Raw genomic sequence first — 16974 nt, forward strand, 5'->3', positions numbered from 1 at the left:
GGAAGCAAAATGGCAGGTCATCCATAAATTTGGTCTGGCACCAAACACCGAAACCAAAGGGGTACCATAGGGGAATTTGTCATAAAGCTTGAGTCGCTTGGTTTACAGTTGAGGAGATCACAGTTGCAAAACAAAGAGAATTGCTGAAAATCACATAGTTAGTGGATGTTAGAGCCCAGGCTGGAGTCCAACTCTTAGTCAATCAGCCCAGAGCTATTTACCCCTTCAGCACTGCTCTGAAATCAGTCAAGTTTGGTGTTTATAGGCAAGCCACGGTTTTGGAGATATCGGAGAATAAAATTCTGTTGAGAACTATTAAAAATACTTGGCATAAAGCTTCAATCATTCATCTGTAAGTACCTCCAAGGTGCCTATGAGACAGTCTCCTCTACTGGAGTCATACGAGCCGGTAAAGGAACACAAGGAAAGTGAAATAAACTCCGTAATGACTCTGTAACACTCCAAATTTAACCAGGTGTCTCTTTAGTTCCGGTAAGACTTTAGAGTTCCAGACCTGCCATACAATTTCTGCCTGAATATCTTGCCTGCATCTTAAATTCATCACATTACCTCCTTTATTTAAGGAAACAAGTTCTCTGGTGCTTAACCTTAGGTCAGAAATCATCTGACTTTTAACAACCAATGCTTTCAGCTTTAAGTTGATTTGAGGAGACATTTTGGTTGTTTTGCATATGCTAAACAAATTTAAGAATTTATTTTAAAGGACATTTTGCTCACAGTACAGACAGGAAGCGTTTAAAGGCTTAAGAAAGTAAGATCTGAAGAATTAAGCTCAGATTTTAAAAACTACAAATTTGCCAACTTATTTTATCTCTTATAATATTGAGAACATTGGCCATAAAATACTATTTCTTGCTAATTTAGGTATAAAAATCTTTTAACACTAAGGTATTTATCCTAAAGAGAGATCATCATCATCAATAAGATTTGCTTTCAGACGGGAATTTAATATTTCACTATTTTATCAACGGTCATCAATGCAAAATAACAATACGTGTTGCTTTTATGTGATTAAAGAAACCCAAACAACTAAGGCATTTACCGAAAAAATAATAATAATTCCTAAGACTCATTCCATCACTTAAATCAAGGTAGGCTAAATTAAAAAGTCAAAAAAGATTATAGTTTATTGATTTCCGTAGGCTACCTAAAAATAAATGTGGACCTCCATTTTTCTCGCCATGAAACAAACATTGAACTCTGCCCTTCAGGCATCCTACCATACTTCAAATGCTGATCTTATCATTGCTTGCAAGTCAAACAGAGCTGGACTTTAAAAGGAAGAAAGGAAAACCCCGGAGCCACTTCGAAGCTTCAGGGCTCAGGTTGTTGCTCTGGTTCTGGTCTGAACACTCCCAGAGCCACAATGCCTGAATAGGGGCCACTTTGCTTCCACCTGACATTTTGCCATCAAAACACATAACTAGAATTTGAAATATATAAAGAACCATACTCTAAAATTGATGTTCTATTTCACTTGACATCTTCCTATTTGTTTTGTTCGTTAACAGGAAATAATAGAATTTTCCCCTTGCCACTGCAATTTGAATTCTGTGTGCAATAATAATCACAATAAATGATGAAATAATGATGCCAAAGCAATTTGGAAATTGGTTAAGAGTTGGATGGGGATTTTCTCATATGTTTAAAATATTAGCCATAACCTTTCTATGTTCCTGGATGTTCGTTGCGTACTAAATTGTGGAATGTATTCATCAATTGTAAGAGGGAGTTAAAAGCTCCCCCAAAGTACAAAATATATAGAATAAGCTCAATTAATATTCAATTAATTAAGTGTTATTTGTTTGGATGAGTGGCTTCTTTAAATTAATCTCTCTCTCTCTCTCTGTCTCTCTCTCTCTGGCTTCTTTTTGAAAGATTTCAAAACGTTCCATCTCTTGACCCCCAGGGGCAGACACTGCCAAGTCGGCTTCCTGAAGCAGAATCTGACATCTCCCAGTAACACTTATGTACAGAGGTTGTGCTGTGGTCTGGAAAAGAGCTCTCAATGGGTTAGGCAGGGATCAAAATCCTGGACCGTAGGAGCTCCGGCTAAAGGCACAAAAGGGTTAAAAGGATAAATGCTTCTTACTGAAAGGCACCCACATATGCATCTTATAGCTTCAGTTTACACTGAAAGTTAAAGGGGCATAAGAGTTTCTTACACTCCAGTCTTTCTCAAATCTAAAATATCTTTAATCAGGAAAAGAGCAGAATGACCATTACTCCAATTCCATATTCCAATTAATAATCTGATTGGTATTATTGCAGAGAAAAGAACATTATGCAAGACAGATCATTTTGATCAGTATAAGCAAGACTGCTCAAGAAACTAACCTGAAAATGGTTGGGTTTTCACTGTGAGAGGTTGCTCTTTTTTTTTGGCGGGTGGGTGAGGGCAGTCAGAAAACCTTTCAGAAGGGGAATCTACACACTTCTGAAACTGGACAAACACAAGGGGGCAGGAAGAGATCAAGCTCTGACTTCAAAACCGGCTGACTGAAACGGGAGTTAACCTATTTTAGTTCGCCCTCCGGATATTTATCAATTCTCCTGGCATGCAAAGAAATGTGATGCTGACAAGTGGATTTAGTTTGTACTTGGTCTAATTACTGCGAAGAGAAAAGGAACGTCTCTAATGACAGCTACCCTAACGGCGGCGGCTCTGGGAGAGCCTCGGGCTACATTCCCTAGAACTTATTCTTTGGTGCGAGTCTCCCGATTCCGATCAGACTGCATTTCTCACGCATTCCAAATGCCCTTTTTTCCTTTTACTCTGTGAACTTTGGTTGCAAAGGAGGGGCTTGCTAAAAACTCACCAATCCAAGCGCTGTGCCCATTGTAATTTATGAGGAGCCAGCAGCAGCGGGGGAGAGGGGGAGGGAGGGAGAGGCGCAAGCTGCGCTAGCGTTGGCTTTTAATTCCAGCCGTCCTTTTTTTTTTTTGCAAATGTGTCCGTTTCTCCCCAAACTGCTCTGGGTTTCGATACAAACTGAAGTGGCATTGCGTCTAACCTTCCTTTCTGTTTAGAAGTTTCGGTGCGAAGCAGCCACCTCTGCGCGGGATTCCAGGGAATTGGGGGAATGGGAGCTAAAATGGATAATCGTGGATCGCAGGCAGCCGAAGAAGTGAATCCAGCCCAGCGCCGTGTTCCGGCTCCCCCGCTGGAGCCCCAATCCTAGCAGCCCAGTGCCGAGCGCGAGCTAAGGTGGGCAGCTCCAGGCCGCTGGTCCCCTCACTTCCAGGACAACCTGTTGCGCCTTCTATCTCCTCCCCTCCCCGAGGTTTCCCTGCCTCGGCCCCTGGAAGCTGATTGGCAGAAATCACTACCCAACCCTCGACTCGGGGCCTCCTCCCGGGACCGACGATTGGCCTCTTGGGAGGACTGGAGTAAGGGGGTGCAAGGGGAGGGATTTCCCTCAAAGCCCAGGGTCCCGGGACCTGAGAGGAAGGAGTGAAGGGACTCAGTTCTGCGAGCGGCGGAGCCCGACGGGCCGGGACGGCTTAGGCTCCTCCGCGGCAGCTCCGGCCCGGCCCGCGCGCGCAACGCGCCCATCCCCGGGCCCAGCCTCGGCTACAGCAGGACTCCGCAGGCTGCGTGCCTAGTTCCTGGCACTTTCCGGAGGAGTTTTCGCTATCTTCCCGTGGACTGTCTGCGCGATCTCAGGCTGACCTGTCTGATCCCTAACACCCGGACTATGCACGGAGCCGGGACCCCTGCGATCTCCTCCCGCGTGCGCCATGCAGCCAACCCCACCAGTTTTCAGCCGATGCCTCTGCCGCCACCCCGGCTGCTGCTGGTGCTGCTGCTTCTCCTGTCACTGGTAAGCTGCGTCCCCGCACAGCTCCCGGCCCCCGGCCTGGCGTTGCTATCCCCGGATCTCGCGGGGATTGCAGGGGTCCCCGCCGAGGAGGCCATAGTGCTGGCGAACCGTGGGCTCCGTGTACCCTTCGGCCGTGAGGTCTGGCTGGATCCGTTGCACGACCTGGTGTTGCAGGTGCAGCCGGGGGACCGCTGCACGGTGGCCGTGCTAGACAACGATGCGCTGGCCCAGCGACCCGGCCGCCTGAGTCCCAAGCGCTTCCCCTGCGACTTCGGCCCTGGAGAGGTGCGCTACTCGCACCTGGGCGCGCGCAGCCCGTCGCGGGATCGCGTCCGGCTGCAGCTGCGCTATGACGCGCCGGGTGGGGCGGCAGTGCTACCCTTGGTGCTGGAGGTGGAGGTGGTTTTCACCCAGCTGGAGGTTGTCACTCGGAACTTGCCCCTGGTTGTGGAGGAGCTGCTGGGAATCAGCAATGCCCTGGACGCGCGGAGCCTGGAGTTCGCCTACCAGCCCGAGACGGAGGACTGTCGCGTGGGCATCCTGTCCGGCTTGGGCGCGCTGCCTCGCTACGGGGAGCTCCTGCACTACCCACAGGTCCCGGGACGAGCCAGCGAGGGGGGCGCCCAGGAGCCTCTCCTGATGGACTGCAAAGCTTTCCAGGAGCTAGGCGTCCGCTACCGCCACACAGCCCCCAGCCGTTCACCCAACAGGGACTGGGTGCCCATGGTGGTGGAGCTGCGCGCTCGAGGATCTCCTCTGGGCAGCCCTGCTTTGAAACGTGAGCACTTCCAGATGCTGGTCAGAATCAGAGGAGGAGCCGAGAACACCGCACCCAAACCCAGTTTTGTGGCCATGATGATGATGGAGGTGGACCAGTTTGTACTCACCGCCCTGACCCCAGACATGCTGGCCGCTGAGGATGCTGAGTCTACTCCGGACCTGTTGATCTTCAATCTCACCTCTCCGTTCCAGCCTGGCCAGGGCTACCTAGTGAGCACTGATGATCGCAGCCTGCCCCTCTCCTCCTTCACTCAGAGGGATCTGCGCTTCCTGAAGATTGCCTACCAGCCCCCCTCTGAGGACTCTGACCAGGAGCGTCTCTTTGAACTGGAGTTGGAGGTGGTGGACCCGGAAGGAGCAGCCTCAGATCCTTTTGCCTTCATGGTAGTGGTGAAGCCCATGAACACAATGGCTCCAGTGGTCACCCGGAACACAGGTCTCATTCTTTACGAAGGCCAGTCTCGGCCCCTCACGGGCCCTGCAGGCAATGGACCACAAAACTTAGTCATCAGCGATGAGGACGACTTAGAGGCAGTGCAGCTGGAGGTGGTAGCTGGGCTCCGGCATGGTCACCTTGTCCTTCTGGGTGCCTCCAGTGGCAGCTCTGCCCCTAAGACATTTACGGTAGCTGAGCTAGCAGCTGGCCAGGTGGTCTACCATCACGATGACAAAGATGGCTCACTGAGTGACAACCTCGTACTTCGAATGGTGGATGGAGGACGCAGGCACCAGGTGCAATTCCTGTTCCCTATCACCTTAGTGCCTGTGGATGACCAGCCACCAGTCCTCAATGCCAACACGGGACTGACATTGGCAGAGGGTGAAACAGTGCCCATCCTGCCACTCGCTCTAAGTGCAACTGACATGGACTCAGATGACTCTCTGCTACTCTTTGTGCTAGAGTCGCCCTCCTCAACCACAGGGCATCTGCTTCTCCGCCAAACCCATCCTCCCCATGAGGAGGAGGAGCTTGTCAGGGGCCGTTGGAGGAAACAGGGAGAATTCTATGAGAAAACAGTGACAGAGTGGCGGCAGCAGGACATAAGGGAGGGGAGGCTGTTCTACAGGCACTCTGGGCCCCATAGTCCTGGGCCAGTGATGGACCAGTTCACATTCCGAGTCCAGGATAACCATGACCCCCCAAATCAGTCTGGCCTACAGAGGTTTGTGATACGTATTCATCCCGTGGATCGCCTCCCTCCAGAGTTGGGCAGTGGCTGTCCCCTTCGGATGGTGGTGCAGGAATCCCAGCTCACACCGCTGAGGAAGAAGTGGCTGCGCTATACTGACCTGGACACAGATGACCGAGAACTACGTTACACGGTGACTCAGCCCCCCATGGACACAGATGAAAACCACTCACCAGCCCCATTGGGCACCTTGGTCCTGACTGATAACCCTTCAGTTGTGGTGGCCCATTTTACACAAGCCCAGATCAACCACCATAAAATTGCTTACAGACCTCCAGATCAAGAACTGGGAGTGGCAGCCCGAGTGGCCCAGTTCCAATTCCAAGTCGAGGACCGAGCTGGGAATGTGGCTCCAGGAACCTTCACCCTTTACCTGCAGCCAGTGGACAACCAACCACCTGAGATCCTCAACACCGGCTTCACTGTTCAAGAGAAGGGCTACCACATCCTGAGTGAGACTGAGTTGCGTGTGAATGATGTGGACACTGATGTAGCCCACATCTCTTTCACTCTCACACAGGTGCCCAAACATGGCCACATAAAGGTATCTGGACAAATATTGCATGTAGGTGGGATTTTCCACTTGGAGGACATAAAACAGGGTAAGATTTCTTATACCCATAATGGGGGCGAGTCTCTGACTGACAGCTGCTCCTTGGAGGTCAGCGACAGACACCACGTGGTGCCCATCACTCTCAGAGTGAATGTTCGGCCAGTGGAGGAGGAGATGCCCATGCAGCGCCTTCCTGCTGGCACTCTGGGGTCCTATCTAGATGTTTTAGAAAATGGGGCTACTGAAATCACTGCCAGTGTTATCAAGGGCACTGATGAGGACACTGATGACTTGATGTTGACTTTCCTCTTGGAAGATCCACCCTTATATGGAGAAATCCTAGTCAACGGAGTTCCAGCAGAGCAGTTTACCCAAAGGGACATCTTGGAGGGTTCTGTCGTCTATGCCCACACTAGTGGTGAGATAGGTCTGTTGCCCAAAGAGGACTCTTTCAACCTAAGTCTGTCGGATATGTCTCAAGAATGGAGAATAGGTGGTAATACTATCCAAGGAGTTACCGTGTGGGTGACCATCCTCCCTGTCGACAACCAGGCCCCAGAAATTTCTTTAGGTGAGCGGTTTCTAGTAATGGAAGGTGATAAAAGTGTTATAACCTCAGTGCATATAAGTGCTGAAGATATTGATTCCCTAAATGATGACATCTTGTGCACTATAGTTATTCAGCCTACCTCAGGTTATGTTGAAAACATTTCACCAGCACCAGGCTCTGAAAAATCCAGAGCAGGGATTGCCGTAAGTGCCTTCACTCTGAAAGATCTCAGGCAGGGTCATATTAACTATGTCCAGAGTGTTCACAAAGGAGTGGAACCTGTGGAGGACCGGTTTATCTTTCGTTGTTCTGATGGCATTAACTTTTCAGAGAGACATTTTTTCCCGATTATAATCATTCCTACCAATGATGAACAGCCAGAGATATTTATGAGAGAATTTATGGTAATGGAAGGCATGAGTCTGGTGATTGACACGCCCATCCTCAATGCTGCTGATGCTGACATTCCCCCAGATGATTTAACTTTCACGATTACCCAGTTTCCTACTCATGGTCACATCATGAACCAGCTGATAAATGGCACAGTTTTGGTCGAAAGCTTCACCTTGGACCAGATCATAGAGAGTTCCAGCATTATTTATGAGCATGATGACTCTGAGACCCAGGAAGACAGTTTTGTGATTAAACTAACAGATGGTAAGCACTCTGTGGAAAAGATGGTCCTCATTATTGTTATCCCTGTTGATGATGAGACCCCCAGAATGACTATCAATAATGGACTAGAAATAGAAATTGGGGAAACCAAAGTTATCAACAACAAAATATTAATGGCAACTGATTTAGATTCTGAAGACAAATCCCTGGTTTATATTATTCGTTATGGGCCAGGACATGGCTTATTACAGAGACAAAAACCTACAGGTGCCTTTGAAAATATCACACTGGGCATGAATTTTACCCAGGATGAAGTGGACCGAAACTTAATTCAATATGTCCATTTTGGGCAAGAGGGCATTCGGGATCTAATTAAATTTGATGTGACTGATGGAATAAATCCCCTCATAGATCGCTACTTTTATGTGTCTATTGGGAGCATTGACATTGTTTTCCCTGATGTGATAAGTAAGGGAGTGTCCTTGAAAGAAGGTGGTAAGGTCACCCTCACAACAGACCTCTTAAGCACTAGTGACTTGAACAGTCCTGATGAAAACTTAGTTTTTACCATCACCAGGGCTCCTATGAGAGGTCACTTGGAATGCACAGATCAACCTGGAGTGTCCATTGCATCATTTACTCAGCTCCAGCTGGCTGGCAACAAAATCTACTACATCCACACAGCTGATGATGAGGTGAAGATGGACAGTTTTGAGTTTCAAGTCACTGATGGACATAACCCTGTCTTCCGGACATTCCGTATTTCCATTAGTGATGTGGACAACAAAAAGCCAGTGGTCACCATCCATAACCTGGTTGTCAGCGAAGGTGAAAACAAGCTGATCACTCCTTTTGAACTCACTGTCGAAGACAGAGATACACCTGACAAACTCCTGAAATTCACTGTCACTCAGGTGCCTGTTCATGGTCAACTCTTATTCAACAACACTAGACCTGCCATGGTTTTCACCAAGCAAGACTTGAATGAAAATTTAATCAGCTACAGGCATGATGGCTCTGAGTCAAGTGAAGACAGCTTCTCCTTCACAGTGACTGATGGTTCCCATACAGAGTTCTATGTTTTTCCTGACACAGTATTTGAAACAAGAAGACCCCAAGTGATGAAGATCCAGGTCTTAGCCGTTGACAATAGTGTCCCCCAGATTGCAGTGAACAAAGGGGCCTCTACACTCCGTACTCTGGCCACTGGCCACTTGGGGTTCATGATCACAAGCAAAATATTGAAAGTGGAGGACAGAGACAGCTTACGTTTTTCTCTTAGGTTTATTGTAACAGAGGCCCCTCGACATGGATACCTCCTCAACCTGGGCAAAGGCAACCACAGTGTCACTCAGTTTACACAAGGTATGGTTCCCTTTTCTTTCTTTGTAACCAAAGGACATTCCGGTCTTATTTCCTGAGGATATAGCTGTCCCTGAAAACTTCATAATTAGAGCATCAAATTAGAGTCCAAGAGAAGAGAAGGAAGGGAAATAAAAGGAAGAGGAGACTACAGGGACTCTCTTTCCTGAGAGAGCAGCCTCCTTCTTGCCATTTGTCCCACTTGCCATATGACCTGCAGTAGAGGGAGTATCAGTGTATTTTGACAGCGGCAAGGTAAGCTACCAAAGCAGGAGCCAGGCTTTGGTGAATTCAAATTGAAACAGGCTTTCCAGCTCTGCTCCCTGTGCCACACCAGTCCTCTGAGCAGTCTGTTTTGTGGGCTGCAGGAAGCAGTTAGCACCTTAGAGAAAGATGTGCTTTCTGAGGGCTATGTATTCACTTATTATTATTATTATTATCACCTACCATTTAAATGGAGCCTTCAAACTTACATTACTTTGATTAATTTTTGAGAACATTGTTCTAATACCGGTATAGTTGTTAGGAACTTTGTAACTAAAATTAAAAGATGTATTTATATTTACTTTGCAGATGTTATAATTCTTTTATAATATTTTATGCCTTAGGTAAACACCTGTACAAAGACATGAGGTAAACACCTATCTAGATTTATAATAATATATGGACAAGGCATGTTACTATGATACACACAAAAAAAGAGAGTATACTTTAATGATGTATAAGAAGGCATGTCCATCACCAAAATAGACATCCACTTCATTATTAAGAACATGAAAGTATGTTAACAAGATTAATAGTAGAAAGAGGGAATTATTTCCTCATGTCAAACCTCCTCTCTGTACCGTTTCAAACACAAAACAACTGGTCACCTCAAGCATCCGCACTCTTGAGGCTAAAGTGTTTTTCTAACCTGAATTTTCTTTGTGTGTGGACAGTCTGAGACAGGAAGGGCAGGTGACCTCTGCAGAGTTAGTCAGCGACTGAGTGGAGAAGCCCATTCAGGGTGCCGGATTCCGAGTTAGGGCTCTGTTCTCTAGAACGTGTGACTTTCATTACAAAGGGCTTTGGGTTGCTTTCATGAAAATCTCACCATGTCAATGGAAACTAGATCTACCTGATGTGGGCTCAGTGGATGGAGGTGGAGTTTAGCCCCAAAGCATCCCAGTGGGGGTGTCCCTTTTCTGTGGCAGTGTCGTACTCTTAGATAACAAATGCTTTAATAAACAAGGAGGTTGCAAAGTGTAGTGTTAAAGTGAACTGTTTCTCTGTTTTAGATGCTGGCAAATAGCCCCACACTCCAACCTCCTGATTCTTGGCTGGAAGCCTGAATCTATCCTAGGGCCTGCAGGGACGGGAAGACATCAGAGTACCAAGTGTCAGGCCAGACCAGCAGGAAACCTTCGTGGGAAGGCTTTCTGAGGATAGAGATGCCGTGCAATCTTAGACTGGTTTGTTTTCATGGAAAGTGAAGAGCATGAAAGGAATATACTAGAGGATAGAAAATGTTACTTCAAATCCCTCCTCTGACCTGAAAAAGGAATCTGATTTTGGAGATTTTTAGAAAAGGAATTTTTGGCTGAAGATAGGCAAATGATTTAATTTAAATGCTGTGGACCAAGTCCAACAGCTCAAAATATTAGACTATTATTTTTTAAATATCGAACCCTAAAATTATGCTATTTCATTACAGGCTGTTGCTCTATCTCTCACTGACTTTGACTCACCATGATTACTTTTTATTGTCATTAGTACAGACAGAGTAGTTATAAGTTTATTATAAAAAGTGAAGATACATTTTTAACATTATCTTTTTAGGAGAAATGATCACATTCCAATAAGAAACCAAACATTGACTGGGAAACCTATTGGTCTTTAGTCACACAGCACTCTGAACAAGCTGAGGCTGGAGCTGGGTTCATAACAGTTATTTATGGAGATTAAATAAGTGAGCGAAAATGGAGAAAGCTCCATCCTGGGGCTACGATGCTGCTCTCCCAAGAGGGGAAATGAAACCTGTGTCTAGAGTGAGGACTACGCTGTCTTTTTGTTTTTGTTTTATAATGAAGGGATAAGCTAAACTATGTTTTGATGGATTTTCAATGCACTGAATTGAGTCAGTTTGGTGCACGTGGTCAGAGAAGGTTATTCTCAAATTGATTGACTAAATGGTCCCCAGGAGAAAAAAATGAATTCATTCCTAAAACTGATTATATTTTGTTGTTAGGAAAAGTTAACAAGGTAGAATTAGACAAAGTAGGGAAATATTTCGTTATTTCAAACTTTGCCTCTCTGCCAAGGTGCCCCTGGCCCCTCCACCCCAGGTCAAAGTCTCTTGCCTCAACTACCTGGATTTTTTTTCTCTATAATAAGTACATGGTGATATCTTGTGGGAGATAATTTGTAAATCACTTTCAGAAATTTCCCCAGACTTTGAGCCAGGGTGTGGTCACCAGGTGTGTTCATGAATTTAGAATTTTGAAAAACCTCATGGAAAGATTGTGTAGATAAACTGAAATAAATTTGATGCAGGTTTAACAATTAAAAGAAAATCTAGTTAATTGTTAAATGTTTACTTTAAAAAATGACATTTTGGCTACCAGGCTTTTATCTTCCTAATACTTCTGTGTCTTAAGAAGTGAGTGTTTATATATATTTATAATATATTTATGTTATTTTTAGAGATTCCTGTAGAATAACAGTGATATGATCAAAGTCTTTATTTATTTGAGATTTTTAAAAAGTCTCTCTTTCAAACCATTGATTATTAACAGAGTTCTAAAGAGAATGAAAAGGTTTTAGTTTGTTCCAGGTAATCAATATTGCATGCCCTAACTTAGAGGGAAAATCTGACACGTGAGCATCATATAATTACATTTATATACTCTTTGCTTTAAAAAAAAGTTCTTAAAAATCAGTTTTGAAGTTGTAGTTTATTTCAATGAAACCAAACATGTTTATACTAAACAGTTTTTTCTTAGCTCATAACAGAGCCTTTAGATTTTCTTATAAAACTAAAGAAGGAATGGAAACGTTGAAAAAGTGTCTTCCCCATGTGACCAGAGGACATTGTCCTTATGCCCAGGATGTGTAGTCAGAGCAGAGTTCACTTCATTCCTTAGTGACAAATTAAAGGTTGTAAAAGTTAAGAGTTGTAAGAGTAAACAGGTAAAGAGCTGTGCAGGGCGCTTTGCTCCTTAGCCCTGCAGAAATATCAGACCTGCGAAGGTGGGCGTGCACCTGTGGGCCACCAGACCTGTGGGCTCTTTCATTATAAATTAAGAAACACTGGAGCCTTTACTGAATATTAGACCCTGAGCAAAGGACTATGGGAAGTTAAGATTTTAAAAAATCCCTGAAATGTTCAGTCTTCTAGAAAAGGTAGCGATGCAGAAAGATAAAAATGACACTAGGCAGTAATTGGGGAAATTAAAGTTAGAAATGAAATGCTGAGGGAGATCAAACATCTGGAACTTGCTTCACCTCCAAGTACCTCTGTTAGCAAGAAGTACCATTAACTATTAAATCAGCTTTCCCCCTCTTCAGATGTCTGATTTTAAGCAACTCACCTTTCAAAACTGTATGAGCCAAGGTAGAGTGTACGTTTCACACCTGTAAAGTGGAGCTCTAGAAATTTATGGAATAATTTGTTGATTCTCATACCTTGTATCACTTAAGACTATTCTTTCAAATCATTTCCTTATATATAATACCTTTAAAATCCATAGCATGAACTTAATTGAGCTCCTAGAAGATGGAAAAACCATAGAGCACACAGAAGACAAACAGACATTACGTACCATTGTTGAAGCAAGTTTTATCTACAATTTTGATTTTACATAGCCATGGAAATAACTGCTTGCTAATGGGCCCAGATCAAGTAACGATCTATTGTGAATATCACAGAACGGAATCTTTCTTTTATTATGTTGTCTGTGTGGCATCATTAAGGAGAAGAACTGGTAAAATGGATGAATAAATTTTTAAAATTGTATACTAGTCAATACTGAAAACAAACTATGCCAGTGAATTTGATATCTAGAGTAGGAAGCAATGGAAAGAACGTTTCTGAAGCAGAATAACGTTTACTATGAGTAAGGTTTCAGCTGTTATTAGCTGTTTTCTGTTCTAAGTTCTCTCTGACATTGGGTCCTGACAGTTATTTCAACCTGTGGGATTTTTAAAAAAATGCCTCCTTGATTTTTTCTTTCAAAATTTGCAGAGCTTAAAATCAGCCCGCTATACCACACGGGGTAAGAAAAGTCAGCTTGAGGGAGGGCAGAGGAAGCTCTTTCCACTTAGGGCCAGTCCTACGGGGCGGCCAAGGGTGTGGTTTCAATAGTGCCAGGAAATCTGCCATGCCTCAAAATATCTCCCTTTCCACCTGTCATGGAGTCTGACATTCCTGATTTAGACAGTCACTTCTTTGGTGCGTGAACATGCAGATACCATTGGGAGGGGCAACACCTTGCTATTATTATAACCTAATTCTTGCACTCTATTTATCTGCATAAGGGATCAGATTTCCACGGGACAGCTGAAATCAAGGGGCTTGAGGACATGAGAAATAAGATAGCACAATTTCTCTTAGGAGAAGAAGGAAACCTAAACGTGGTTACAGAAAAGTAACAGCCAATAGGATTTACCATAAGAAATGAGTCACGAATTTTGCCCTAGGAATTAATCACCTTGTTCTTTGGTTCTTTTCTAGCTGACATTGATGACATGAAAATATGCTATGTTTTAAGAGAAGGGGCTAATGCCACAAGTGATATGTTCCATTTTACAGTTGAAGATGGTGGTAAGTATTCCACTCTCCTGCTAGTATAAACAAGGAGGGTGACTTTTATTGGTTGCTCTTTGACAACGTCATTACCAGGAATCTGTATCGAGTCATTTTATACTCACCTTAATTTATACTGAATACATTTGATATTTGCTATAGAAAAGCTTACATTCTCAATCTGACACAATACTACTCTGAAATGATTGTACATAAATATTCTAGTTATATTAGTTATTTCTTATGATTTGTAAATCACTAAAGAGAAAGATCTATATAAATAGGATTCCCATGTCCAGTTGTTCAGATTATGCTCTGCATGAGGCTGCCACTTAAGGTGACAAGGGGATGATGGAATTCAGCCCAGATCCGCTTGGAAGCCATGTGTCTACTTGGGTGTGTCTGCTCATGTACAAATTAGTACAAGGTGCCCTTTCCTAATTTGCACATGGGTGCAGTGTGGACTAATGCTAGTGGATAGATAATGTGTTACTTTCACCAAGGAATTAGTGCTAAATAAATGTATGTTTTATCTCACCAATCTCCTTATGTCTAATGATTTTCTTAGTTTGGGGGATTTTGTGACTTAGTCTAGCTAAAATGTTCCTTGGTGAAGTCTGAGGAATACAGCAGAGAATAGGGTATGCCTTGTGATCTCTTTCCTGAGCAGTATTATTGTCACTGTTCCCTGATAGCCTTGACTGCCGCTCAGTCTTTTCAACTCTCTTCCTGACCCTGTAGGCCAGGAGAAAGCTGCCCTCCCAGATTGGTCATAAAGATGTTTTTGTTCTCGCATGATCTCAGGAGAAGTAAAAGAACCTCAGGACGTGTGTGTGTTGTGTGAACAGGACACAGGAAGTGGGGGAACATGTGTGAGTGAGAACAGAGTGGGAGAAAAGAAGTGATTCGGATTCAGTCATCTGCTTCCTTGTGATGCTGTTTACAACAACACACTATTATGTCATCTATCTCAAAGCCATTACATGTGTACCCTTCATATTTTTTGAAGCATTAGCATTTGTTTAAAATAGCCAAACAATATTGGACATTATTATGTCCAATAATGGCAGCTCTGAAAAATGAAATCTACTGGGTATATGCCAGAGAGACAAAAAAGTATGTTAACTTGGATTGACCTATTTAATTTCTACTGTAAGTTAGATGTTTAATAATTTTAATGCATTTATTTTTATAGCAACCAAATCATAGTTTAGTGTTCTACATATTGATAAAAGGAATCTTAGTATGAAATGAAGTTCTAAGAAGGAACACAGCTTATAAAAAAAATAATCTGCTTGCTGAATCCTGCTGCTCAAATGGGAAATTCTACTGTCAGTAAACTTCAGAGTAAGACTCTGAAATAATTCAAATCTGTGTAGCATATCAAAATTTAAGGACTAAATTATTGGTTCAAGGCACCATGTTTATCTCTTGTTTAACTGAATAAATCTCAATAGCAAATGTATGATACTCTTTAAAATTACGAAAAAGTTTGAAGTCTAATGGCTACAATTGTAAGACATTGTATCCTGTACTTTTTTAATATTATGGGTTTTTTCCCCTCATTATGCATATCTATCTATCTATATATATATAATGAAATGGTAGCATTTACTTTAAAACTTTGGTCTGTATTCAAACTTCAGAAAACATTGTGGAGTATCATATTTCAAAATATTAAGTGAGGAATGACTAGCTGAAGAGACTGGGTTTATTTTTGGATTTGCTGAAAATGTGGCTGAGCCACTAAAGCGTGTGTTTATGGAAATAGGAACCAGATCACTTCAGGAACTTTTTCAGAAGTAGAGTCTCATGTGAGAGAAAAAAATCCAGAGATACTGTTCTTTATCCTCCTCCTCCCCACTCTTGGGGTATTTCTTATGGGGTTCATTCTGGCAAGTTATCTGTGAAACAGAATTGATCTTAATTCCCCTGATGTAAGAAAACTCCCTTTTAACAGAATAAACACAGAGACCTGCAAAATTAAAAAATAAAAAACTGCATATATGTTTCAAAATTGTTTTAATCTGATAGTTACTTTTAGGATTTTTGCATTGTCTTGAAAAATATTCTAATGGTTGAATGAGAAGTGCCATACTATTTAAACTTACAGAGTATTTAGAATGAAATTCTCCTCTCAGGGAAGTGTGGGGTATTTTGCCAAACAGAAGTAAAAAATATTTGCAGTATTTGTGGTAAAACAAAAAATAAAGATATCCTTCCTTTGTATAAAAACAATATTATCCTAAGAATTTTGAATTTTTTCTGACCGAGCTATATACCTCTTCCAGTAATACAGTCAATCATTTTGATCAAAATATACTCTAGCAAAGATCTCTTTTTGTAGGCTGTAATATGAACGTTTATTTTCAAAATTTCAGATTTAACAATGTAAATTTCATATAATAGAGGACATGATTATCAAGACATTTATATTGTTTGACACTTCTCAAAGATATTTGTGTCTCAGGAATTATGGCAGGTACTTGAATCCTATGAACAAGCATTATTCTTGTTTTTCATTTGGATGGCTCTAGGTCTCAGAGAAGCCAGATAACTTCCCCAAAGCATCCATCCATCCAGGAAGCAACAGAACTCTCTCAAGTGTACCTACTCTTCCTATTTAGGTGATGACAGACTTTTTGGACCAGTGGGTAGGCTACTGAATTCAGCTATAGTGATTTATTATCATTTACTTTATACAATGATAGTATGCATATCCATAAACCATCCCCATGAAATATGTGAACTGCTTCTCGTATTTCACGTCTGGGAAGCAAGTCAAAGAACCATGGCATAAAATTAAGAACTCTCTACTCGCAATTCTCTATCCAATCCACTAAATTCACCTTCTTCAAGTCAACAAGATTGATTTGTAGGACAATGACTATCTAAAGAAATTCCCGGGGCAAACATAATCCTCGAATAACCCAAAAACTAAAATAGAACTTTTGGTTTCATGAGTCAAAAGTAGGAGAAGAGACTGAGGAAAACGGAAGGCTAAAATCTCTTGTTTCAGATTTAACTATATTGTTATAAGACCCTGACTACCCACTGTGATGTGCTAATGGATTAGGACCACCCACCAAAAACTGGGGTGGTGCTTAGGACAGAGTTACTTTTTGGATTTTAGAGAGCTTTGAGACAATTACCAAATGGCGAGAGTAAAGATTACAGTATTTGAAGAATAGATTGTGTCAGAATTTTCACCTCAGGGAGTTCCACTGTGTTTGGACTTAAATCTTGGTTGATCTAGCACATGCATACACACACACACACACATACACACAGAGGCA

The 16974-nt window shown here is 43.0% G+C and overlaps 1 protein-coding gene across 1 annotated transcript in view; it reads left to right on the top strand.

Moving 5' to 3' along the window:
* The first annotated feature begins 3403 nt into the window (after window positions 1–3403).
* Window positions 3404–16974, top strand: part of FREM2 (FRAS1 related extracellular matrix 2) — a 169549-nt gene continuing 155978 nt past the window's right edge. Inside the window, exons 1-2 of the mRNA XM_001915694.6 lie at window positions 3404–8898; window positions 13607–13696. Of these exons, the coding sequence (XP_001915729.4) occupies window positions 3720–8898; window positions 13607–13696 (5269 nt within the window). The 5' untranslated portion in view covers window positions 3404–3719. The remainder of the gene's footprint in view (window positions 8899–13606; window positions 13697–16974) is intronic.

The sequence above is a fragment of the Equus caballus genome, chromosome 17 (assembly GCF_041296265.1).
Source record: "Equus caballus isolate H_3958 breed thoroughbred chromosome 17, TB-T2T, whole genome shotgun sequence".
In the NCBI taxonomy this organism is placed as follows: domain Eukaryota; kingdom Metazoa; phylum Chordata; class Mammalia; order Perissodactyla; family Equidae; genus Equus; species Equus caballus.